Source organism: Manacus vitellinus, unplaced genomic scaffold, assembly GCF_001715985.3.
Source record: "Manacus vitellinus isolate BGI_N305 unplaced genomic scaffold, ASM171598v3 scaffold_0_pilon, whole genome shotgun sequence".
Taxonomy (NCBI): domain Eukaryota; kingdom Metazoa; phylum Chordata; class Aves; order Passeriformes; family Pipridae; genus Manacus; species Manacus vitellinus.
Window position 1 is genome coordinate 48,666,818 of NW_021938789.1, and position 26,790 is coordinate 48,693,607.

The window sequence follows — 26,790 nt, forward strand, 5'->3', positions numbered from 1 at the left end:
AAGCCTTAGCAATGCCTAGGCATGAGTTAGCTCTCTCCCATCCAAGTGAGGAAAGCAATCTATAAAAATGTATCTTTTCTTGTCTAAAGCCAGGCTTCCTGTCTGTCTTTTATTACTTTTTCTGACATGCTCTGAGGTCACCTCTGAAGCAGCTGTCAACAGGTGAAGAAAAGCAGCCCTTGCCTTCTGTCAGTGATACAAAAGGTATTCTCCCGCTGGAGGAGGCCTATCCATGCCTGTGCCTCCCAGCCACAGACTGTGGCACAGGCTGAGCAGTGCCTGTTCTCACTGCTCTTTCCCCTGACTATCACTGGTACTACCAGGTTAGACATTGGGAAACAGGGCTCATGTGAGGAAGTATTTCAAACAGATAATGCCGAGCACTAAACTCATTTCAGTTCTGGTAGCAATTTGTCTGCAGGCAGCACAACAGATTTGTCTCAATCCTCATTAAAAGTAACTTAATCAGCTTTTCAACACAGTTTTGAAAAGGCTCAGGATGGTAATGAAGCAGCACATAGTAGTCATGGCAGCTATACATTTGGAGCGTATGGCCTTTGCAGTGGTGCTCAGTGGGAATTTCACAGAGGAAAACTAACAGAGATCAGCACAAAACCATCTGTAACACAACTTGTTAGCCTCCTTCTCCATGGAGGAGGATGTAAAGGCCAATGAATATCTTGGAAGTTGAGAAGGCCACTGAGCTACCCAGCATTATCTCCCCCCACTAGTTTTGTATTCCCTTGTTCCTGACAACCATTTGAAGTCAGAGGTTATTAAATGATCTAAACAAATGAATGTGGGTAAATGAAAATCAATTCTTTTCCCAAAAATGCAGAATCCAGAAAATTTTGGTTTATAACACTCTGGCTGCAGGATAGAAAACACTTCCTTGCTTTTTAATGGTGACTTGTAAGAAAGCCAGACCTACGTACATAGGCATATAAGGCAAAAACTAGTCTAAGTCTAGAGACTTTCCCCTCATTCTTGATTGCACACACAACTGTTAGTCCCAGGTCTCTCAATAAGGTTACAGAAGTATTTCCCTTACCAACAGTGTTTTTTCTCGTATACAACTATGAAAAACACTGCTTATCAATCTCATATATATATATATATATATATATGATCCATATATATATGAATCTAAAATAATAATCTCGTAATCGACCAACAGAGTTGAGACTTTTCAGTATGTATCCTTAGTGCTCCTAACCATGTTTTTCTCAATATATAGCACTCTTGCTTCAATACTAAAAATAAAAAAGCTGTAGTGTACTTAGCATCACGAGGTGGGCATTCTCACTTCACAAGTAAGCACAGAAAATTACATGACATATTTAGAGAGTTTACTTAACTGCTGGTTTGTAGTTCAACATCAGCACATTCCTGTATCTGGAATTTGAAAGATACACAGAAATAGCACAGTATTGTTTAATATGTATTTAAATAACAGCTGATAGTATACTTTCCAGACAGTTTATTTCTTTTAAAAGAAATCAAAGAACATTCTCCTTTTTAAATTCATTGTCATATCATGAAATTACTTCAACTACAGTTTCTTTTACTTCAAGGGACCATATTTCAGATGATCTGAAGTCTTGCAGACTATGCCAGTTTCCATACAGGACTGATCGTTCCTGATAAAGCTTTTAAAGCTTCCTCAATAGATAAACAAAACCTCTGATTTAGATCAAGTATAAAAGGTGTTTAAATACTTTTAAAATTTGGTCCACTGCAAAGCTGATGCTGTAAGTGGTACCCACCTGACATTGTTTTTTTTTTTACAAATATAAAAAATGAGGTATCGATGATAAAGTTTAGAGTCAAAAACTAATAAAAATAATGACGTTAACACCTGGTTTAGCAATATTATTAAATACTGCATACATAACTTGACTGTGCACCCTATCTGAAAGCACTTTAGCGAAATACAGACTCGATAATTTTCCCTACTTCTTCTCTTACTTGTGCATTCATCATTTCCAGGTTAAGAGAATAAAGAGAAAAGTATGTGAAAGGAAGTGTGAATCTACACTACAGATGCCTTCATCTAAGTAAGATTTATAAGATAGGATTAGATCTCTCGTAAACAGCCCCGGAAATAAAATAACTCGTCCGCATCGCTCTTTCATTCGCTAATCCTCTTTGCAAAGTGCTTTTTGCTGCACAATTCAAAAAACTCTAACTCCAAAAACTAGTGGCAGAAAAATGGGGGTAAAGCAGGAAGAGAAGACACAAAAACATCGACATATTGTATAGAGGTATTTAAATGCTTCTGCTTGAAGTATTTCATATTATTTAGTCTTTTTCTAGGAAAGCTTTCATAGCTTCTTTGACTCAAAAGAACAGAATTTCTCTTGTATACACACAGTGGCTCGCAATGCTGAAAACTCTTTAACTGTTCCCATAGTAACCAAAGCCATCCTTTGTATTTAATTGTTGTCTTTTCAAATATAATGTTATTGTAGCTGGAATCAGTGTGTTCTGTTGCCACCTAAATTATGGATTCCCTGAAGTCTATCAGGCATTTATTATAAATTCAGGTTGCTTTCAATAATTTGAAATGTAAAGCAGTTACTGCATTTGAGTATGTGGTATCACAGTAATAAAATAATTCAGGAAGAAGAACGTAGATAGCATAGCGCTGGAAGCATTAAATATTATTTTGAACAGGTGAATTTTAGTAACTTCAGTTTTAAATATGAGGATAAACAATCCTTGCTAGAGTTCATACCTGTACGGGGATATGACTCCTTTCTGAACTTCTCAGCTTTATGATTCATTCCTGTAACAGACCTGGACTAAATTCCAAGCCCTCTGACTGTATTCCCAGTTTTAGGGGACATCTTCAAAAAAAAGAACTTCTGGAACAATAAATGAAGAATGATGATTTCCTTTCTTAAATTTTCTTAAATAATCTGATTGGTTGCAGCACAGTATTTAATCTCTCATTTTAATGGCACAGTGTAATTTTAATCTGCAGAACAATTGAAGATTAGAGAACTTGAAAACAATTGCAAATAGTATTTATTATTACACACCTTACTTGCACTATTCCATTTCAAGTCCATCTGCTATCAAAGTAAAATGTATTCTGTATGCTATTTCTATGTATATTTGTTTCCACATCAGCAGCACAGGATTTAGAAAGTAATAGGTAATCCTATTCTGAACACTTGGGCTTTCTCATTGACCCATAAATGTTATTTTCTAGCTCCTCCACAAGTTATCTCAAATAGAGTGCACTGTTCCTTGGACAAGAAAATAAGGAGGTTTTTATTTACCTATTTTGGAGTGCTGTAACACACTTTGTCAGAATTGACAATAAATAATCAAGTTTAGCAATGGTTATCTAGACCATATATCTGAAAATGTTCATCTAGAACATTTACATTTTTCCAGTCAAAAATATCAATCATTTCTATTTACACAGGTTCAGATAAAGAATAGAAAAATAAGAATGCAACATTAGATTAAGATTTAAAAGGGATTACGAAAATACAGCCCCAATAATTGGGGGCTGTTGTAGGACAAAATAACTTGGCATCACCTTACCACTTAGTTAATCTGTCAAAAAGGACTTCTGTTTTTCCTGCCCTGCCTTTAAACTGCATGCATGAGACCTTTCCAATCGATGCAATCAAAACTACAAGAAGTGCATTTTAAAGTAAAAGAATATTTTTCATTCTTGGTTCCCATAATGTTTATTCCAGGTTGGTTTGTAGCTCTTATTTGAGGTCTCTGTCAGTTCTGCACCTACTGCTGCCAGGAGAGATAAGTCCTTTTCAACTCAGTATCTTCCAAAGTAGCAACCTGGGCACATAATAAAATTGTATATGAAGATGTTGACTATACAAAAGGACATAATAAAAAGGTACTTGGCTCCTGAAAAAAAACAATATTTAAAAATTTGAATAAAAGGCTGGGGATGGTACAGTACGTAAGTACAACAATTAGATGAACATTACCACACTTTTGGATGAATACCCTATAGGCTTTCTGTATAAACAAACAAAAAACCAGATAGATAAAGAGTTTTACCAAGAGTATAGTTTATAAGCATGACTGATTAAAACATGGGAACGCTTACCTCAAAGCTACCCTCTTTTTCCCCTGCCTGTGCTTCCCTTGATTTTTCCCAATAGCTCACTCCTAATAATCTCCTATCTATATTTCCCTCTTCCTGCTTGTCTTGCTCATCACAGGAATCTTCTTGGGATTTAGGAGATTGGCTGAACATAAAAAACAGCTGATCTGGGAGGAAAAAGGGGTTGTAGCCTGTGTCATATTTTGATGTATAAATCTTTGCTCCTGCAAAAGCCACCTCACACTTACGATGCAAGCACTTGCATCTTTTTCTTTCCCTGCTTCTATTTTTTGGAGACATTTATTAGATCTGTACACAAGCTGATGTTGTGGGCTGCTGCGATGGAAGCTCTAAATCTGGATTATTATTATTAGGTGGAAATATTTGCAATACATGCTGTTGTGCATTTAATCAATGTAGCAGCAGCAAATATCTTTTATGGGCAACAAAAGCTACATACTACTCCATTATGTAATGATAAAGAGAGGATTAAAATAACCAAAACAACTTGTAATCAAAACAATTGAAATGAAATCCTACTGTATCCACAAAGACCTAGTAAATGAACCTGGAAGAACATGAAATACTTAGAGGTTCAGCACAGGAAAAGAAAACCAAAAAATATTCTCCCCTCACAAACATCAGTGAACTTTTTACATGGTGGTTACTGCACCTACTACTGATAAAAAGAAGCTGGGCCAGTTGATATTAGTATAACCGAGATTAATCCTGTTCCTGGAGCACTGGAGGAAGAACTTTTATTTGTACTCACTTCATAACTGTAGGGATGGGTTTTGCAGCATTCAGCTCTTTTAAATTAACTGCTACTTGTTACAGTATTTTGTCTTTACAGCTTAACTTTACTGCAATATAATTGCAAATTTATGTCTTAATCCAACCCTACCAATGCTGCATGTTGTCCTAGCATGATGACGCAGAGTCCTTCCACTTTCATCTCCTCTGCTTCCCACATCCCCATTTCCCATTTTGCTTTTCAGGGCTGGTTTTTTTTTAAGCTGTAGGTGTTTTATATATCCCATATGGTGGCTATCATAGCAAGTGTATTGACTGGGAAAAGCCAGAAGGGGGAAGAGGAAAAAAAAAGAGTAATAGTACCATTTCACCTTTTTAGCTAGAGCCTTCCACCTCCACTATCACTAAATCCATGTAAATGAAAATAATGTATTCAATACTCATTTTGATAAGTTACTAAAATCCCTGATCCCAGGGCTATTCACAGATACACTGAAAATGCACATAGAAGAGAATAAGGGATATTGCCTTTATTTCTTTGATATCTTGAGGAAAAAATAAGTAATAACAAAACAAACTGTACCTAGAGGTGGGGATAAGGAGTTTGTTCTTAAAATTATTTCTGTCCTTCTCTAATATCTCTTTTTTATTCTGCAAAACAGACCAAATCTTCCTTTTAGAAATACTAATATTTAGATTATGAATACTTCTGGAGTATCTCTCCACATCTAGTTTGGCAAATTAAAAACTGAATTCCCCCTGACAGTATGTGAAACATAGTATGCAGGTATGTATATATATTTTTTCTCATAATTCATTTCCTCTAGGATGCAGGTAATATCTCATCTTGAAGCACTATGAAGAACTTTAGATATTTTTAAGCAGTCTGTTGATCGAACTTAAATTTGCTCCAGTGATATTCCTATTTAGATCATGATAATACAACTCAAGAGTAGTACATTTTCTAACAAAGTTAACTCTAACACAGCCACTGCACAAGATGATGGGTTTTAGGAATGTTCTGCAAAATACATGGTTTAGAAAACCCCTCAATAAAGCCAGTAACATCACAACAACAACACTATTATTTTTCACCGATCTTATTCAAGAGAACACCTGATAAATGTTTTCACTGGAAGTGTATAAAGACCTATAAAACAGCACAGCATAGTCCAATAGCTGTACCATGCAGCCATAACTGCAAATCTACCTGGTTTTTCCCTGACATCCCTCCTTTCCCCCACTTCCAATGACAGAAAGAAATCATTAATAAATGCTGTTCTTTGTTATGCTTCAGAGATATTAAATTACTGTGAAAGTGAAACAAATACCTATCTGCTGTGTACTTGATCTGTTTTTCTAGTTTTAATCTACAATACATTTTTCTAACCAAATTAAGCACTTTACAATCCTGGCACTACATGTACAAGCATATTTCCTTCATATTTTCTCATTTTATGACGCTTTAATTGTTCACAAGTAATAACATAGTTGATTAATTTTTATATTTGACGCTGCAATTATGCTTTGAAATCTAATTTGTTAGAATTGTAGTTTAATACATATGCCACAGACTTCTAAATTAGAAAAAAAAAACTATCCCCTGGTCCCTTTCTCCCCCACCCCCATCTCTTCAGCATTTAGACAATACTACCTCAGCCTGTCCTTTCTGCAGCACGAAGGTAGCAGAGAGATCCCAACCTGCCTTAATTTCCTTGTAAGATGAAAAAATACAACCACTGGCTGTCTATCAAACAGAACTTCAGTTACAGTTTAGCAACAGCCTATGCTTTGACATACCAGACAGTGTAATTCTGTTTCTGCAGTGGTTCCTAAGACTAAGCACTTCCATTAAATTTTTTGAAAGCTTGAGTCAAAGAGGTTTGACAAATATTTTTTGCCCCGATTTTACAGCAAAATAACTTCTGTACACTTCCAAGATTTCAGACATGCAAGAAGAAAAGGGTCAACAGGCACGACTGGCACTTCTCTCATTCTCCCCATTTGAGTTAAAAGGGCTTTCTTCCAAATCTCTGAGGACTCTTTGTGCTGCCCCAAAATCAAGTTCTTTCAACCCCTTGAATAAGTACTCGTTAAATAAAAACTCCAGATCTCCTTTAAAACGTGAAACTGAGGGAGTAACAATGCTTGTTCTGAGTGTCTAAACTGGACATGAATTTAGGTTGGATGAAAATGAAGTTTGTTTTCCAAAGGGAATTTGTTTTTCCTTTTAAATATGAAGTAAATGAGTGAGTCATCTTCCACGTGCCCAATGCAACCCTGCCTCAGAAGGATATTATGCCTGAGTGGCTCTGTACAGTCATACCAGCAGACAATGGGTATGCTTTTCAGAGATTAGGCAGCTGCCATATAGGATAATGGAAAACACTGTAATTTTATCAGAATAACAAACACTGTAAGTGACTAACGCTTCAATTTAGAACAGCAGCTCTTCAGATGTAGATCTCCATATGAAATATTTGATGTTCAATTGCCTAAGCCTGTCTCAATGACCATCCCTGCCTGCAATGCCTACAGTAACCATCCTTTCCAAGGAACTAGGTAAGACTTTATTTACTTCAACTACATCATCTTTCAAAATTGCTCCAGACGTTAAGGAGTATTGATATATATGTAATAATTTTTATTTCATCACACACAAAAAAATCCCAGCACGAAATTAAAATTCAAAATTGTCTTACGGTTCCTTGTTATAATTATGACATATATGCCAAGAATATTTTGCAATGATTACTCAAAGACATCAGTTTAGAGGAGTTTTTGCTTGCCAAGTATTAGGCTATCACTTTGAGATTAAGTTGATATTGGTGATCTGATTCATACTTCTCAGTAACGTAATCTCAGTAATGCACTTGAATTAAGTGCATCTTAAGCCCTTGCCTTTTTTACAGATATATAAACATAGATACATACATATATAAATATATTTGGGTAACAACTGGCATATTTTCAAATAAGATCTCTAACCACAGAGTTAAAAATTACTGATCTTGACGTATTTATTTTGGGGAAATGTGTGGGCATGAAGGACAAGCAAATCAGATGACACTCTATTGCAGAAGTGTCCAGTAGAGACTGTGATGATTCACAGAAAACAAAGAAAAGATAGTTGCATGAGAATGCATAGACTTAAAACTAATATAGGAATTAAAAAATTTTCTCAGGTCTGATAAATAAATGGATAATCTTACTCTAAAGGACATTCTTCTTAGGGTGATGTCCAAAACCAGAATGACATTATGGTATCATAAAGGTATCTAATTTTACGGATGTGAATGGAACAATGTGATCTTTTATTCTTGCTTCACGCTGAATCAAAGCCATTTTCTAAATGTCATTGTGATTTGGTGACAATGTTTTTCCTATTACGACTTCAGATCTAGTTAAGATACTGTAGTTGTTGACACAGTTATGTTATCCATTGCTTGCTGTTGAAGCAGGGGAAATTTATATTCCAGATTACTATAACTGGATTGTCCTTTGTTTGTGCAGTCCAATGCTTTAAGTCAGCTTTGGTCACGCTCTCTGCCAATGTAAATTACAGTAACTATTTTGCCTCTCTGAGCTCTATACAAATTTTCACCATTTGGTGCTCAGAAACATCACTTTTCAGCCAAGTTGTATTACCCCTACACATTTTGATTTCCTGAATTTTCTTTTATTAATAAAAACTAGCTACACAATGATATAATGAACTCATCTTAAAGTTACAATTATCTCAACTAGAAAATTCCTTAGTGTTCTTGATCTTCCACACTTAGATCAAACACCTTGCTCAACATTCCATCCCTACATCTTTTCATCAAGCAGAGTTCAGTCACATCAGTAATACTTGAAGCAAAATGATTGAAACACTCACGGTCAATTGTCCATTAGAAACCAAGTTTCTTCTCAGAGGAAAAGAGGAAGCTTTCTAAACAATGAGTACATTTGCAAAGCATCAGAGCTTTCTTGGCAGGGCTACAGGAAAAGTCTATATAACCTCTTCCCTCCATAGGACAATTGTCCTCATTCCTCTGCCCCCTGCATTATTGGCCACCACACAGAAAAAGACAGGAGTTGAACTACAAAATATTGAAAATATTGAGTGCTGTAATTACAATTAGTTAGTGGCTCTCAAAAACCAGCTTATTCAATATTTGCAACTAAAGATCAAATTAGGCTGCACAGAACTGCTTAATCCTTTGGTTGCAAATAATTGCCTAAAATATTTAAATTACGTATGTAGATTGTTTTCCTGCCAATCTCTCCCATAAATTGATGATTGCAGTGACTGAAAAGAAATATGAGAACTGATGATGCTCCCATTCTAAAACCAGACATAACACTTCTTCCATATTCGCTTTGCACTGCAATTGTATTTCCTTTGTACAACATTTATTTGTGTTATAATTGTTTTTACAAAATTATTTTCATTTTTGCAGTGGTCAGACACAGAGGGGAAAAAAAAGTAGAAACAACAGTGTCTGGTTTACTGTTTTGTTTTTCCTCAAAGCAAGCACAAAGAGATTACCAATTTGAGCAGCCTAGAGAACAGACAATGTCAAGCAGGAGTTTCCACAAGTTAGGTTTAGGGACAAGCAGACAATAAATGAAGAGTAAATACTATATTTTTGCTGTTTTTTGAAAAGTTTCCCATTTCAAAGAAGACATGAATACAGCAAAATAACGTATTTTCCCATTATGTGCACAAAGCAATACAGGATGTACAGGGAGACATGGAATTGTTATCGCCATGGGCTATGATTTGTTCTTTCTCTGTTTTATTGCAGAGGGACAGGAAATTGGAATAATCAAAATTGAGTTTTTAATCCAGTGTAACATCTTAGTAGCATCTTTTAGACAAAGAGTTAATTTGTCACTTGTTACCTTCATTATGTTTAGGTATTTATTAGTTCTTTGCATACTCATAGCCAGTTACATACTCTTAATATGATTTTTTTAATGCTTTTTTTGCTGGTACAAAAATAAACCACCTTTTTTCATTAAACCTAACTTTATCAAAGGATAAAGTTATTCTTTATAATAATTTTATTATTATAAAGAATAACTCATATTATAAAGAAAAGCTCATCCCATGTTTCTTCTGAAGAATTTTCTATATCCTACACAAAACTCACCTTTTCCCTAGGCTCTAAAGCAAATCAAACATCCTATTCTACAGTGGAAATTACCTTCCCAAACTCATCTGCTGTGATTTCCACCTTTTGCAGGTGGCCTGTCACACGAAAGGTAGATGATACTCCTCACCAGTAATACCTGCATCTGTCCTGTCCATTGAGACACAGGGAGCACTCATAAGAAGTTTCCACAGGTGTGAGGAGGAGACAGTGCACTTCCTATCGTGTGAGTCACATTAATGTGTTATAGCCACTCTTAAATCTACACAGAGAAAAAACCACACACTCACCCACAAAGGACCACAAAGCAAGGGGCTGCAGGGTCCTGTGTGGAGCATGGCCCACTGTTCTGGTCTGCACCCTCAGAAGACTCAGGTTTGGCTGGCTTCCCAAGGAGGACCTTCAGTATCCAAGCATGTTGATCAATTCTGGGAATGTATTTGGCCCCTGCGGATATATCTTTGATTTCTACTAGCCCAGGAAGATATTTTAATGATGGATTTGACCACAGACAGCATAAGCACATTGCCGATGTTTACTCAAAGTATCTGCTTTAAAGAAATGGATATAAATTTCACCTCCTCTACCTATTACCTATCATTGAAACGTAATGGTAGAAAGTAAATTACAATTCAGCTGAAACCACAATTTTCAAAGTGCTGTCATTCCAGGGCAACACTGGGCATCCCTATTCTCTCCCTACTACCCTAAGAGTTACACACAGTGTATCTTCCCAATTATCCAGAAAACTGATACAGTACAATCATCTTTTATCAGGTTTTCCAAACAAGTCTGAAAGGCATTCATTTTTCACGTAACTAAAACATGCCTTTTTGAAAGGAGTGTCAAAGCAGACACAAATCATGCAGTGGGTACCACTGCCTGACAACCTGGTTGCATGAGAGACCATATTTCACGTTACTGCTAAAGAGCACCAAAAATTAAAAAGATAAAATAACAACACTGTTGCTTAGAGGGGAAAAAAATCTTCCCTGAAATTTAACAAAATACAAAATTAGAGGGAAATATAAAAAAAGGAAAAGAAAATCTGCAACTGAATAAGTGAAGAATAATATATAATCAGCTTGGTTTGAACTTCTTTTGAAAGGAATTAGGCAAGGCTGCAAGAGTCAAAAAAAAGGATTACCAGTCTTCTGATGTAACAGTTATATTTCTACAATTTGAAACTTTCAGAGAGGAAAAAAAGCTCCTAAAATTTGGAATATGCTTACTGCAGCTAACAAATACAGACTATGTATGCACCAAAATCTTTCCAGACACCAATCTGTATCTGTAGTAAAGTCCCAGGTTAGTATCTGTACTAAACAGTGAGGTACAGAATGGCATTAAAGCCATAACTCTCCCACTTACCACTCTGTTTCACACCAGTAAGCACCCAGCTAGTCACTGTGACTCCAAGAAGCCTTCTCATGTATTTAACTCGTGTAAGAATCTTGCTCAAGTACAATTGCACGGTACGAGTTAAACAGCTTTAGCACAGACAGAATATGGAAAAGACTCACTACATAGGCTCATTCATATGTTTACCAGAAAAAATCTGACTTGATCTTAAGAATCTGAAGAACTGCCAAAGGATCTGTAGCATTTGGAATCATAGAATAAAATCCCAGAACAACTTCAAGTTGGAAGGGACCTTTAAAGGCCATCTAGTCCAACTCCCCTGCAATGAGTACAGACACCTTCAACTAGATCAGCTTGCTCAGAGCTCCATCCAACATCCCTTGAATGCTTCCAGGGATGGGGCCTCCATTTCTCTGGGCAACCTGTTCCAGTGTCTCACCATCCTCATCGTAAAAGCCTTCTTCCTTAGACTTAGTCTGAATCTACCCTCTTTTAGTTTAAAATCATTACCTCTTGTCATATCATTTTTCTAGGATCTTCATCTAGAAATCTCCCCTAAATTTCAGGAAAATATTTCTGACATGAAAAACAGTTGGTAAATTACTGTGTCTGCTTTATGACATAAGATCTGTAGCTCTAAAAACAATTTAACAGCAAATAATATTTTTAAATAAAAATCAAAATCAGAACTGTGACAGCAGCTAAAGTACAAATGCACAAACCACTTTTAAATTGGCCAGCTCAGAGGGTTACATGTTGCCATCACTATTCTGAACTGCAGGGCAGTCATATCCAAAGAAACTAATGAAATTAAGTATCTAAGTACCAGCCCAACTTTAACTCTGATAAATTAAAATTTATGCACCTGAACTTCACTATATTTTTTTCAAGCACTAGAAGCACATGAGTGGTTTTCTGTGTTCACATAGGAACATCATACAGCAGTAGAACATTGTCTGCTCAGGGACACATGTCTGAGAAACATCTTTTTCCACACTGCCCCTTGAAAGCTGACCTTTCAGCCCAGTAAAGCTGAAGCTAAGTTGCTTTAAAGCATAACATACAGTTGCCTGGGCCATGCTTCCTTTTCCATGTTTCTTCATAAGAACTTGAAATGGAAGTGAGGATTCCTCATGTCATTGCTCTGTGCCAGCAGCTGATTTATTTATATTAGAATTCAGATAGGAAGGACTAAAATTAGGACTATGCGAACAGAATACACTGTTCAAAATGTTCAGATTGTTTTAGCACCTGGGCACTTTGGAGAGCAACTGACTGATCTATCACTATGGCAACACAAAGACTCCTCAATAACTTTGAACTGTTAAGACAGCATGAGGTCTTTAAATCTTGTATTTCTACAAAATATAACAAAGTTAATGCAACATCCTAGACAAAGTTTAGGGCCCAGAAGGTAAAGTCAGGTAGACCTCACATTTCTTATTTTTCACCGCGACCTCACACTGACCATGTATTTCTCTGCCTCAAGAGTCTGTTTTGGAGTGGAAAGACGAAAGCTACCACTTTTCCTCTTGCCAAATGCATTCCTGTTGAATAACTGAGGTATGGATTCTGCACAGTGCACAAGCACACAAGAGTGAGCAATTAGCTACATATCACTAAGAAATTGCTCCCTGATGAAATGGTTTCAGCTTCCAAGAAAAAATACAGGGCAAAAAAACTTAGCCTTTTATCCCTGCAATCCTGTAACATCTAATCATTGACACTTCAAAGAATTGTTAAGTTTTGTTGCTACCACTTCTGGTACCATTTACTGCTTACAAAAAAATACATTCAGCAAATACAGTACATTATTTAAAACCACTAAACAGTTTCTTTCTAAAACAAAATAACATCATTAATCAAATATTATACAAGTCTCATTAAAGGCTTTTTTTTTTTTTTCTCTGCCCAGGCTTCACAGCTTCTTGTCTCCTGAAGGTCTTGGATATAATTTTACTGTGGCTTACAATACAATTACTTTTGTTTATTTATAACTGTTTAACATTTTATTATCATTAACATGCACTTTATCTAGCTTGGATTACACACTTTCTTACGTAGTTTTAGAAAGCATTAGTTATTCTAAACATGTTCTGTCCCTGTAAGACCTGAAAGAAGCAACTTCAAGACCTCAGTGGTGGCCACTGCTCAGCCCTCTATCATATGCACAGTTTTTGGATGTGCAAGTCAAAACCATACAGGTGCACAAAGATAAGCATAAAAATCAAAGCATTGGTGTTGTTTCCAACTATGATTATCAATAACTATAATCCACACAAGCAGATCAGGTCAAACATGGACTTTGCATTCAAGTCAATGGAATTCAAACATGCCAAGGGCATGTTTGCACTGGGGACAGATGAAACTGGGTTATTTAGACACAGGAACTGGGACCTGTTTTGCTGGATATGGAGAAAATTATCTACATATAGAAATCACTGGATGAAATGAGAGATGTGAACAGTATGCTGATGTTTCATAGTGCTTGAGGTTTTTTTTCAAGCCTTCCTACAATTACTTTGAAAGTTTCTACATTTACTGAATTCCAGCTGCAAATTTTTTCCAGTGAGACAGTTCTGTTTAACTTCCAATATACTTGTCAGAAACATTCATACACTGATGCAGTTTCATATGGAGAAGTTCAAATACATTTAATACGTTTAAGCACAAGCTTGTTTCTGATTAAGCAGATTAATGTACTTGCTATTACAAATAAAGTAAAGGAAAAAAGAAGTCTAAGAGGTGTCATCATGCTAAACAGGTACCGGGGTTTCCTACTTTGAATTCATAAGGGATTATGAAGCACTGAATCTTATGACAGTAGATGAAAAACCCAATCAAACAACACTGCAGGTTTGCCTTTCAGTGAAGAGAAGGCAAAAATGTTCTACACCGTTTGAACTAACCACAAAAATTACTCTGGATTTCAGCACCATATTTCACAGTTCATTGACTTTCCAACTCCTTGGTATTCAGAGAGCCACACAACTGAACCACTAAAACAATTAGAGGTTAACCCTATTTCAAACATTAAGTCACTGCAACAATACCTAGATGATAGGTAACATACTGTGTTAAATTTTACATACATGTAGAATAGATGAAATGGGTTTATCAACAGATTGAAAAAGATGCCACGGTCAAATACAGACTTAAGTCACAGATCTGTAACAAGATCACATCCCATCTTATCTAATCCACCAGTGGTGTTTTGGATGTGTGGGTTTCTTGGGGGTTTTTTTTGGGGGGTGGTAATAAGAGGATTGTTTCATTTTCTTACAGTAATAGGCATGCAAGCCAGGACTTCACAGACAAGTTCAAAGCTAAATTTGTATATGCCAAGAGAAGCAGAAAACTAAACATAAATGTCATATTATCCATTGTCATGTTTTTAATTACCTTCCACACTTTAAAATGCACAGACTCCAAGTTTGTGTTGTGATAAGGCCTTACCACTGTATTTGCCTCCTTTTCATGAGAAGAAAATTACTGTTATTCTCCAAGGACTCAATCATTAAGAAACAACCATCCTGCCTGGTATTGCAAGGCAAATGTTACTGTGCACACCGTGGTTATGATTCTCATCTATGTAAGATATCAAAATACAGTCTAATTAATTAAATAGAATTTCTTTAGAAGCCCATCATCACGTTTTTGAAGATGCAATCATATCTTGTATCACAGAGGTAAAATAGTCACTGAAAAATACTGAAATATCTCAGATGAGCTGAGCATTTAGGAATTATGTTCTTTATAAAAATCAATTACCTGCAAGAATGAAAGGACTATTTAAACAAAAAGAATCATCTTAATACATCTGTTAAAAAGTCAGTTTCTCAGAGTATAAGTGATCATTCCCTCTATATATGTCATTACCAAAAGCCTTGGGAAAAAATATAGGCTAATGAACAAAAGCAGCAGCCTAGCCTCAGTCCAGTTTCTACTTTTGGAAACACCTATGTTTCCCAACATAGGTTTTGGAAAGGTGTTTTGGAAACACCTTCCCTGATGAAGGAGAAGGGAGGTGCATATGCATATCCACGAGAAGGAATCTGGTCTGGTATTTAAATTGCACTTGTAAAAGATAATGTTATTTGAATAACTCACTGTTTGGACACATCCGGCATCATCATCTGTTCTTTTTTCCTTGTATCCACCGTTGGCTCTACAGGCGTAAGTACTACAGCAGCACATGAGACTATTGACTGGTACGAGTCTTCCCGGCAAACTGCAAAGATAAAAAAATCTCAGTGCTGAAGAGTGAACTCGGTTTGCACTTTAAAGGAGAAAAAAAAAATAAATCAATTCATACTGTGATAAATACAAATGCAAATAATTAATCAGACTTCACTGTGGTCACCTGCAATGAAAATGCCATTGTTTTCCACATTTCCTAAATGTGCTTGCTTGACGCTTTTTTTTTGACATTGACTGATCATGCACTAAGTTTTATCTAGCACAAGATCTGATGTCAGTCTACTTATTGGTGTACCTGAGTCGTAAAAGGACTTATATTTCATAAATGACATCAGAATATGATGCACTTCTTTGTCCTTTTTCATCACAGACTGAAAAAGAGAGCGGAAATAATGGATGGTTTCCAGACAAACCTCCAACATTCAAAAATTTCAGACTTTGTTAGAAAATAGATTTGAGAAAATCTGATTAGTGATTTGTTTTTGTCTCTGTTATTACTCACTTTACTCCAAAAAGGCCAAATCCAAGTGGTCTAGAAGTGCTATCTGATGCTTTCTTTTAATAAAAATAATCTGTGTTGCTGTGCTGAATGCTATAACTTAGATGATATTTAGAGCTTGAAGAATGATCATGTGTTTCAGCTGAGCACCTGGATCAATTAAGACTAATAAATGAATACCCAAAAGTTTATGCTCTCCAAACAGACAACTATATTTGTCACAGGTTATACATGTTCTAAACTCTAAACTGTGTCATTATAATTTAGCTTTTAGCAGTTACCACTCCTACTGATTTTGAAGCTATGAGTTTCCTTTACAGCCAAGGTATACCTTTCTGAGATTTACAAAAACTAGAATTAAGACTTGGTTATATTTAACAAAGCATAGCAGCTTCTTATATTATATCTGCTACTACAAGGTATCATATAAAAATGAGAAGACATGTGGTGACCTATCTTTAAACAGAAAGTCACCCGGTAATTTATAACATGCAGAACTATTTTACAGAGGGCACACATGTACATACACATCCAATAACAAAGCCTGTAAAACAAGAATGATAGCGACAAATTCTTAGCAATTCACCAGAACGAACATATTTTACAAGTACATAAATTTATGCAAGATTGGTATAGCTGGGATCATTGAGCTATGGCATTTATTTATCAGTGGAAAACTTAGTTCTGAAGTCTTTCCTACCTTTCAGTCTCCACAATGATGTGCCTCCTTACTGCCCCACAGACAACATACCGTTTGCACAGCCTATGCTCCCCTTACAAAAGAAGCAAAACTGGAGTAAAACGTCATCCATATTGCCCTGACTGGGTCAAGATTCACTGTGGTGTTTTACTCTGAGCACTCTAATTACACCTTCACCATGAACTCAGCACACATCAAGAAGACATGCTCCGCGCCCAACAAACATCCTGAAACAGCAAATGGCGCTGCAAGGCAGCTACAAAGTAGATTTTAAGGAACAGGTCAGATTGGGGCTGGACAATTCTACAAAGGTCAAAAAAATGCAAAGATCTTTTTTGCTTTCCAAGCAATTCTGAGCCATTTAGCAAGCAGCACAAGGTCAGCAGGAATACAGGCAGCTTCTGCCAGGAAGAAAACCTTTCTGAGAGTGCGGGTAATTACATTTAATTCATCTGATGTTCTCCAGCATTGTTTATGCTTGTATTTTTAAATATTAATGTGCACACTGTGCTAAGCGACTAAGACACGTAACATGACCGGTATTGAAACCTTAACTCCATTTTTTCCTTTGGAACCAGCGCAACTCGAAACTTTGTCACTGTCATAGACACACATCTCCAAAACATGGTCATACACAAACAGAACTTGCTATATCGGCTACAGGTATGCAAGTAGCATATACATTATAGCTTCAGGCATAACAAATTAAGATAGAACTAATGCAAAATATTATGAACTTAAGAAACATCATAAGAAAGAATGGAATTTCAGGTGATTTTCATCCTACTATGTTATGTGCAACCAGCAGACCATCTACTAGCAAGGTTCTATTTGCTAGGCACCAAGCAATGTAAAAAAACACTATCTTCTCATTACAACCAGAGACTGAATATGTGCAAATAAGAACATTTATGTCTATTTGTCTCTTTATTTACAGTCAAAGAATTGCAAAAAGATAGGCTTGTCAGAGGGCGATACTGACATTCAGGACCTGAATTTTAATCAGAAACACTGATAAAAAAAGGGAGCATAAAGGATGAAGCAAATACATATTTTTCTTTAGAAGACACATGATACTGCTTGAATATCAAATTATTACTTTAGAACTTGTAAAAAGTTTCATGACAAGCATCAAAGTGTAGGGTTTGCCCTAGATCAGCCACTGTCCATCAAAGCAGTTACAAAGAAAGACAAAATAGGGAATCACAAGTAACAAAGATGACACAGCTAGTCTTTACAGAAATTTCACAAATGAATAAAACTGTGAAATTGCTTTTGTTTAATAATTAATGCTATATAGGAGTTGTATAATCCCCTAATTTACAGCTGAAGACAAACCCAGTGGTCATCCAGTGATTGGAGCTAATGGAATTTATTATCCTCCCATTCTAGACAGAAGCACTATTTGGTCTGGCTTTTGAAAACCACTACAATTCCTCCTTTTTATCTCAAGTCTCTGTGTACACAGTCTCAGTCATTATGGGACAGTATAATTAACAAAAATGTCATGAAATAGTGATGGCACAGCAGCAAGTAATTTTCACCTACTGGAGTGGTGCTCTTATTATCTGTTCATAACTTGCATTAAAATTATGAGAGTGTGTTTGAATGTGGACTCTCAACTTTAATATTGATGGAGATGAGCACTGTTTTACTTAAGATTGTCTGCATTTTTCACTCCAAACTCAACTCTTAAACCCAGCTTCCTTTCTACACTTAAATTTTTTATCTACAAGTGGCTTCTATTACCCCCCAAAAGATCATTTATGATGTCTACATATTGTACTCTTCACGAATCAAAATCTCTTTGATCCTCAAAATATCACAAACCTCAGAATAACAATTACACTAAGGGATTACCCCTTTTAAACACAAATCCTCTCACATGTCCAACTGGTTTTTTAACATCCAGCAAGAACTTTAAAAATTTAGCCTTCCCACATGAAATGGTAAGGAAAATTAAAAAAAAAAAAAGTAGAATTTTATATCATCTGAATTGGTGTCTGGCAAACCCACCAACATAAGCAGCTGGCCCAGCCTATTTCATTACTCCTGATGTGAGTGTAGAGAGCAAGCTAACTCCATGCTCTCTACCCTCTGGGCCCAGCCATTCAGTTTTCAATACACCTCAATTCTCTGCTCACCCAGCTCAATCATCAACAGCTTGTCTATCAGGATTTTATGAGAGACAGCGTTGAAAACCTTGTTAAAGCCATGGCACACAACAACGAAACCAATAAAGAAAATCTGCTCATCTATCTGCTACATTTTTACAATGGCACACAAACATGAAGTACATGTTGTAGGTAGAGGTTCGTTATCACACTTGGTGTTGCATACCCCCAGAATGGTGGAAAAAACTGTACAAGGTATCACCAACAACAAGGGAAACAATCAGCTGATTTTACACTGCCTGTAGCAGGTTCTTTAAGAAACTAACATTTAGTATCTGAGAAGGTGTTATACACTGAATAACTTCTGAAATAAATAAGTAGTTTGTATGTAAGTGAGACTGCACTTTTCAGTACTTTATTCACAATTCAACTACTACATGAACCAGCTAATAACTGTAGTGAAATAACACAACTGAAAGAACATCTTTATTTGTGTTATCATTAAAGAAACAAATAAAAGACACTACCTACCAATTACAAGTCAGGTAAAGGACAACTCTACAGAAAGGGAAAACAGTCTAACTTCATAGAATGCTATTATAAAAGATCCATACCACTTTTAAAGTTGCACAAGTTCTCCTCAGATTCTTCAATTTAATGAAGCATACAGCTTGTTTTCTTCCATTGCCAAGTGTTTTAAAAGTACTCCATATATTTATCGCTAGGAGTGCTGGCTTGGATTTACCCTAGTTGGTTTAAGCAGTCCCACAACATCATTCACTATCAAAACAGATTTCTACATCTGGAAAAGAACAACATTAGCTGTCGTATTTTTCCCTCTGCTGTTTCTCTTGAGAACAATGAGAATGACTAATTAGACAGTTTTCTTGTACTTTAAACCAACCAGTGAAAAAATTTTAATTCCCTATATAGTAGGACAGTAGGAAGCCTTCAACGGCTACTGAATAGAACGTATCTCTCCAGAGAATAAAAGGATTTTCAAGTTCTAGGGGTGTCATTTACATCATGTATTTCAAACACTTAATTGTACACACTTTTTCCCTTTATTCTTTTTTTTTTTTTTAATTGAGGAGAAAGAAAATCTGGTTATCAATGCTTGCTATCAAAAAAAAAGTCTCCCTTGACACAAGATGCAAGTGATGGTTAGATGAAATTAGCAGCAAGTACTACCTGCTTAGAGAAAACAGAAGGGAAATGTTCATATGCAGTGTGCAATGAAGCATAAGGGAATCATGATACAGGGAGACAAAACCAGTGAGGTATTTCTGGATTTAAAAAAGCTGGGCACTTATCCTGACAATTCAAATATTTACATTTATGCCTATGAAGTTTAAAATAATCAGCTCTCATCATTCAAGAGACAGATCAAGTCTGGAAACAGCCACTGTTTTTATCAAAAAATTGCTTTGGTAAAAACCTAGGCAACCAGTCAGGAGCATGGAAGGTGCTAAATACTTTACTCTGAAATATCTGTCAGCTGCCACTACACGAGACAGAGGACTGAAATGTGAGGGAGCAATGTCTGGATCTTAATATCCAATCCCACATTCCTTTTACTAAAAAAGGTCAGAAGAGATGTTTTAATAACTCTGGAACACCAATTCTCAGTGCAGGCATCTACATCTTAGCACATTGTTTCCAACATGTGTCTCTGCCATGAAGAGGCTCAGGAAATGAGCCACACTGAGGTGGTCTGAGCAAAGGACAAGGAAGAGCTGCAAAATATGTAACCCACATGCAGGTTCTTCAGATAAGGGAAATTCAGGACAAAGAACTGTTACATATGAAACAGAGATTTCGCTAAAGAAAAAACCCCAAAACCAAGCCAACCAAACAAAAAGTGCCAACCAACCAAAAAGGAATAGTGGATCTGCCGTAAATTCCTTTAGTACATTAGGACAAGTGAAGAGCTGAGGAAAGGAAAAGGAACATTTAAAACATATAACTCAAGCTATTTTCCTAGGAGAGCTGATGACACTAGAAATAGAATATAACAGAGGATGTTGGAATCCAGGCTAATAACTGTGGTATGTCCAGGAAGAACTGTGATTAATCATCATGATAATCCCTTCCTGACTGCACAGGTACCTCCCCTGGTAGACTCGGGCCACTCAGCGGGCTCAGAAAAGAACTAATGTTCCAACTTGTCTCCCCATCAACCCCAAACATCACCTACATGAAACACTTCAGCAAAACCAAGTATATGAGTTCAGTTCCATTCCCTCTTTCTCAGCCCCAGAAACACAATAAAGTCTTTCACTACTTTGTTATTAAACCCAAAAGCCCAAGGAGACTTTCAGTCTCTAAAGCAACAAAAGGTCAAGGTACTTTGTGTGAAAGCCATTTTTGCCCATCTGCTTAAAAAAAAAGCCTAATATTAAAAAATAATAATAAAAAAGCCTAATTTCCCTGCTGTTTGATTCCAGATTTGATGATGGTCTTTGGAGAAAAACAGGAAACTAAATGGATCTCTATTTTATTATTAGTTCAACAGTTATTCTAGGGCCTCTTGTCCCTTAGAAACAACTACATATCACAATATTGGCCAAATAAATACTTAAGAGAATGAGAGTATATGCTCACAGTCCCCAAAGGTTTTGCTGTAATAATTCTGCAATAAAACCACAGGCCCAGTTCTTAAACACAACATAGTCACAATCAGAAATTTTGTAATAGCAACAATTACAGACCCATTATGGGCAAATGAATTACTTTCTATCAGGTTCTTATGTTTCATGGCTCTTTTATAGTATTCACAAAGGCTGCACACACATATCTGCTTTGTGCTATCTACACCGGCATGCAAACGTGAAGGGTACATAAGGCAGTGTTAAGAGGAACCAGGGAATTCTTCTCACACACCAGTAGTTCTGCAGTGATTATCTGCACCCTTGCTTTTGTTGTCACAAGCCACTGTGATAATATGATAAGAGCCACCTGAGAAATTTGGGCCTAGTGACTTGCACTCCATGTATAAGAAATTTAACTGTAATCTTTCAATGCTCATGCTTAAGGAAATGCTGATGTTAGTGCTGATACTGAATGAAAGGGTATGCTCTGATCACATAAGGACCTTACAGACATGATAAGCGATGGAGAAACACTGATTGCTAAAACAAACACCCAGGCAATGGGGGTGGCCCACTCTTTGCATATTTCCTGTTAAGTACAATGTATTGACAAAAGGACTGTAGCTTGGTCTCTCCTGAGGTAGAGATGCCTCAGGGTAGCACCTTAACACCTGTTCAGTCTTCTCAAGCAGCCTCCCCCAGCTTACACTGACTTGCAGACTTGCTTTAATAGAGTGGTTGTGTCTGTATTTACTAATCTCTCATGGATTTTATGAATCTGTTCAGTTACTTACATTCTTGCACAAACTCCTAGCATTCACAACGCCCTGCAGACTCCCAAAGCTGAACTATAGATTACGGGAGGAAATATCTCTATTAGTCCACTTGAAACTTGCCACCGTGTAGTTTCCTCTGACTCCCTCAGTTTTAGTCTTCCCCCTTCACCTTCCATTCAGGATTTTACAGGCTTCTTTTGGATACTTTGCCAGTCATTTCTTTTGCAGGTTGCAGAATCTGCATTTGTTCCTGTATAAAACCTGTTCCATAGCTCTGGCCACCCTGCTGACCTCTCAACAAACAACCACTCGTTGCTGCAGTTCCTGCAATGATGGATCACTGCACCAGGAGGAACTGTAACTGTATTTATGGAAAATTAAGTAGGTTACTTTTTCAGCTGTAACTACTGTACACCTAAAACATTCTAAGTATATCTCTTTGTGCTTGAGGTTGCTTCTAAAATACTTTCTTATTCACAGTGAACTACTTACAGCAAATATTGTTCCAAGCAGTCTACACAGAAATTGAAAAATCAACCTTTAAAAATAAAAGCATATTCTGTATACAGTAGGTAGGTATTGCTTCTCAATGTCAAAAAGCATTGGTTAAGTGTTAACATTAGGACTTTTAAAATAACAACTAACTTTCATTAGTTTTTGGCAACACTATCAGTCAGGATGATGTCACAGGCTTCTATTTTTAGCACTGTAGTCTGTGACTTGTTTTGTGACGTGAGCATTAATAAAAACCATATGCATAAATGAGGGAAAGGTTATAATGAAAGACTAATGATCTGAGCCCCACCAATCATACCTAACTCTGCCAAATTGCAGGAAGTCTCATGAATATCTCACTACGAATCTCCATTAAAAGAAGATGTGGAGGCTCAGTCATTTGGTCTCAGTGCGTGGTAATAATCACCATGTGATCCAAATAAGTGCACTGGTTTATTCACAAAGAGGCTTTGAAGATAACTGGTTACATTAATTTACTATAGGAAACAGCTGCAGGCAGGTTCATAGGGAAAAGAAGGCTGGCCCAGACCTCCTCTGTGGGAAGCATACTTCTGTCCTTGGCCTACATATAAGCCTGAGCTCTCAGACCCCTTGTCCTCCTGACTTCCCAACAGAGTTACAAAGTGCAGGGCTGCCTCACTGGGAGGCACACAAGGCACAGGAGCTCTCACTGAGTAATAAGAAAGAAAAACACCAGGGGTCCTAAGTGACGGAAGAAAACAGAACAGTCCAAAACTCTACTTTTCCAGTAAGAATGAAAAAGGTATTATTGAAAGTGCCAGTTTCAGATGGAAGCATAAAGCTGTGCCCCGGTAATAACCATAAGGTATCAGAAACTGGGAAACATTTGTCTCTCTTCCTACAGGACATGGAGGAAAACCCAACAGGGATGCCACCAGCCACAAGAGCTGGCTGCCTACAAGTTCCTTTTTCAGCCAAGAGAAGAATAATAATTTTAGTTCTGGTTTTGATCACATTTGGGTTTCTATTTAAGCTACGTGACGCCTTCAAGAAAAGGAGAGAAACAGGAGTGACTGTGACACTGGCATCTTAAAAGGCGGAATAAAAAAGGCCTGCAGGGCATTTCCGTAGGCATAATACAAGTCCCTGAAGGAATGACTACTCTAACAACAATATCCTCGACTGTCACTCACCGCAAGTAAACCTGTCAAAACTCAATAGCAAGTGTTTTCAGGAGCACAGTCTCTTGGCTTCAACTATTATTCTTGGCCTAGCTGAAATCAAGACTGACGGGCAAGCACGATTAATTTATTGTGGTTTGTATTGAATGGCTGTAGTCACAAGAAATTTATTTAAACAATTAATACACAGATAACTTCCAAAAGCATAGTTTCCCAAGATAAATTATTAAATAAAACCACAATGTCACCTCTCCTTGCAGACTCTAACAACAAAAGCTCACCACAAGAATTGTATGAGGCATTTTTGTTTTGCAAGATTATGAGGCTATTTGGATTTCTGTTACAGCCGTATTGGCAGTCACTGGCAGGAGCACCAGGTACAGCTGCCAGTAGAGCTGTTCATCTTTTCAGTCACAGAATGACAGCCTTTGTCAACTCCAGTGACAAGCAAATCAGTGAGCAGTCCCAACAGCAGCACATTGGTCGTAGCTATTCCAGACTCATTCCTTCCTTCACAGAAGTCACTCACATACTGTATTTAAGAAATTTACACCCAACATTGAAGCAATTAGAGAATCCGCAACAAAAAAAGACCTCCCTCTCTTTTCTCAGGGAACACATCTTCCATATTTATTACACAATGCAACCAATATGTTACTCCTTTGCTCTCTTTAAGGTGGGCATGGTTTCCTTCAAAAACAAAACAAAACAAAAAACACCCAGTCAAGACACACACACACACACCACCCCAAGGGAATTTTGCAATCACTGTTTTTGTTTAGTGATTAAACTGCCCCAACTCTGGAACACTAATTAGTTAAGAATTCCAATATTTACCCACATCCCTTGAGAAACTTCAAAATCACTATGTGCTTAACTGATATTGAGGTTTGGTTTTGTTTTTCTTAATGCTAAAAGTGTCAATTGTATGAAATCAGTTTTGTATAACTATTTAATAAATCTAACAAAAACACATACTAAAACAAATCTTCAGAAAACAAAAATAAACATTTATTGGGAAAAGTCAATTCCACCTTCTTCATCAGACTCTGTCTGGAGTAGTTACAGACCTGACCTGGGCTAAGCTGCAGCCTGGCTCCCACATTCATACAGGAAAGCAAATTCAGCCTAAACGTGTCTGCAGTCACTGAACCATCATGCATAAGCAAACAGCTGCTACTACTCCAGCAGACTGCTCCAGTGTAACTGCAAAGCAGCAGAGAAATGAGGAAAGTAGGTAAAGCATCACCCACAGTCTTTCCACTTAGTATTCCAGAAGCAAAGGGATAGGCCAGCAGCACTTTGAGCACCTACTGATAGACGTCTGAACCAGGAGGGGAAATAGAGAGGCTTTAAGGAACAGCAGGTGAAAACTGGGATAAGATAGAATACACAACTTCCTCCTGTGGGCATCTACCATTAGGCACCCTCTAAACCTGGACATGAACGAAGAATATTTGTATGTTCACAGGGCTAGAAAGGGAAGGTGGTTCAGTGGTGACAGCAAGCGAAAGAGGGGTGCTAGAAGACAACCAAGACAAGAATTTCCTAGGCTGCTCACACAGCTTTTTATGCAATACCACAGAAATGATGTTCATAAGCTGGCTAGGTGACAAGAAAGGTTAAGGGCAGTTATGAAAAGAGAATGGTATGAAGCCTCTCGTGCCAGAAAGAAAATGAGGAATACCATTTGTTGTACCTGCATTTTTAAAACTCTGCCCATTTACACAGCTTGCAGACTTTGCTACACTTTGTGATTATTGCATATGTTTTACTAGATTTCAAGGTCAAATGAAACTATTGGGATCATCTAATCTGACATGTGGCACATGTACATCCTGTGGTTCTTCCAAAAGTTCAATATTATAGTCCTGATGAAAAACTTGGAAGACTAGAGGTCACTGCTACACCAAGTTTGTAAGTGATCTGAGGAGTTCTTCCAATTAATGGTCAAAATAACTGCATAAATTTTCCAATTGATTTTCAGACTGCTAGCCATATATCTATGCTGCCGATAAAGCATATGCCAAGGAATATAGATGCACCTTCCTGAAAAGCAATAAAACAATTGATCATTATGCTGATAACTTTTCACATTTTCTCTAAAAGTCTCAAATATTCTAAAAAAAAAAATCACTAGGGCTTGAAATCCAATCAAGTTTTGAGGGCAATATATTTTACCTTAAAGAAAAATAAATTGAAATAGGAATACATTATACTTGGCAAAAAGGGCCAGGACAGGCATATCAGACAAGCTCAGCAATCTTGAAGAGCCATTAAACCAGATGATTATAATCAACACTGTTTAAATGGAGCCCAGTGCAGGATTGTAGCCCTAGAAACAAAGAATAGCACTACACCAGTGCAGTTTTGGGTCAGAGCAAACCAGCAACTCAATGTGCTGCCACTGCAAAAAGGTCCAACACAAGCCTTGGCTCTACCAATACAGAATTGGTGATTCTGAAGTCACTGAAGTCAGGCTTAACTTGGTTACCATCTTGCCTTGTAAAGATGATTGAAGGGTACACTCTGCTGTAGGTGATCTTGTATGGATGAAAATTCCAAACCTCCCTAAATAAGCAGAAGTCAAACTCTTAAAGGCAATTAAACTTTTTTTTTTGGGGGGGGGGAACCAAACACTAAACATAAAATTGGTGACTGTCTGAGTCTGAACACATTTAAAATTAAGATTAATACTATTCTGAAAGATATGTGTTAGTCAAGTATATATCTTAAGGTTGCAAAGCATAACTCTGCAAAGTATAATTACTTTGCTATTTGGGAGATTGGACTTGATGAACTGAGGCCCCCATCTGTGAAAGTCACAAAAGTTAGTTGTTCAAAGTCACACTTCAAGGGTGTGACATAGATGCTTCAGTTACACTGGTCTGTCAGCCAGTGTTTTT

General features: G+C 36.9%; 1 protein-coding gene across 1 annotated transcript in view; it reads right to left on the reverse strand.

Moving 5' to 3' along the window:
- CCSER1 (coiled-coil serine rich protein 1) overlaps nucleotides 1-26,790 on the reverse strand; it is a 337,176-nt gene that overhangs the window by 223,568 nt on the left and 86,818 nt on the right. The window contains exon 4 of the mRNA XM_018072931.1: nucleotides 15,457-15,577. Coding sequence (XP_017928420.1) covers nucleotides 15,457-15,577 — 121 coding nt within the window. The remainder of the gene's footprint in view (nucleotides 1-15,456; nucleotides 15,578-26,790) is intronic.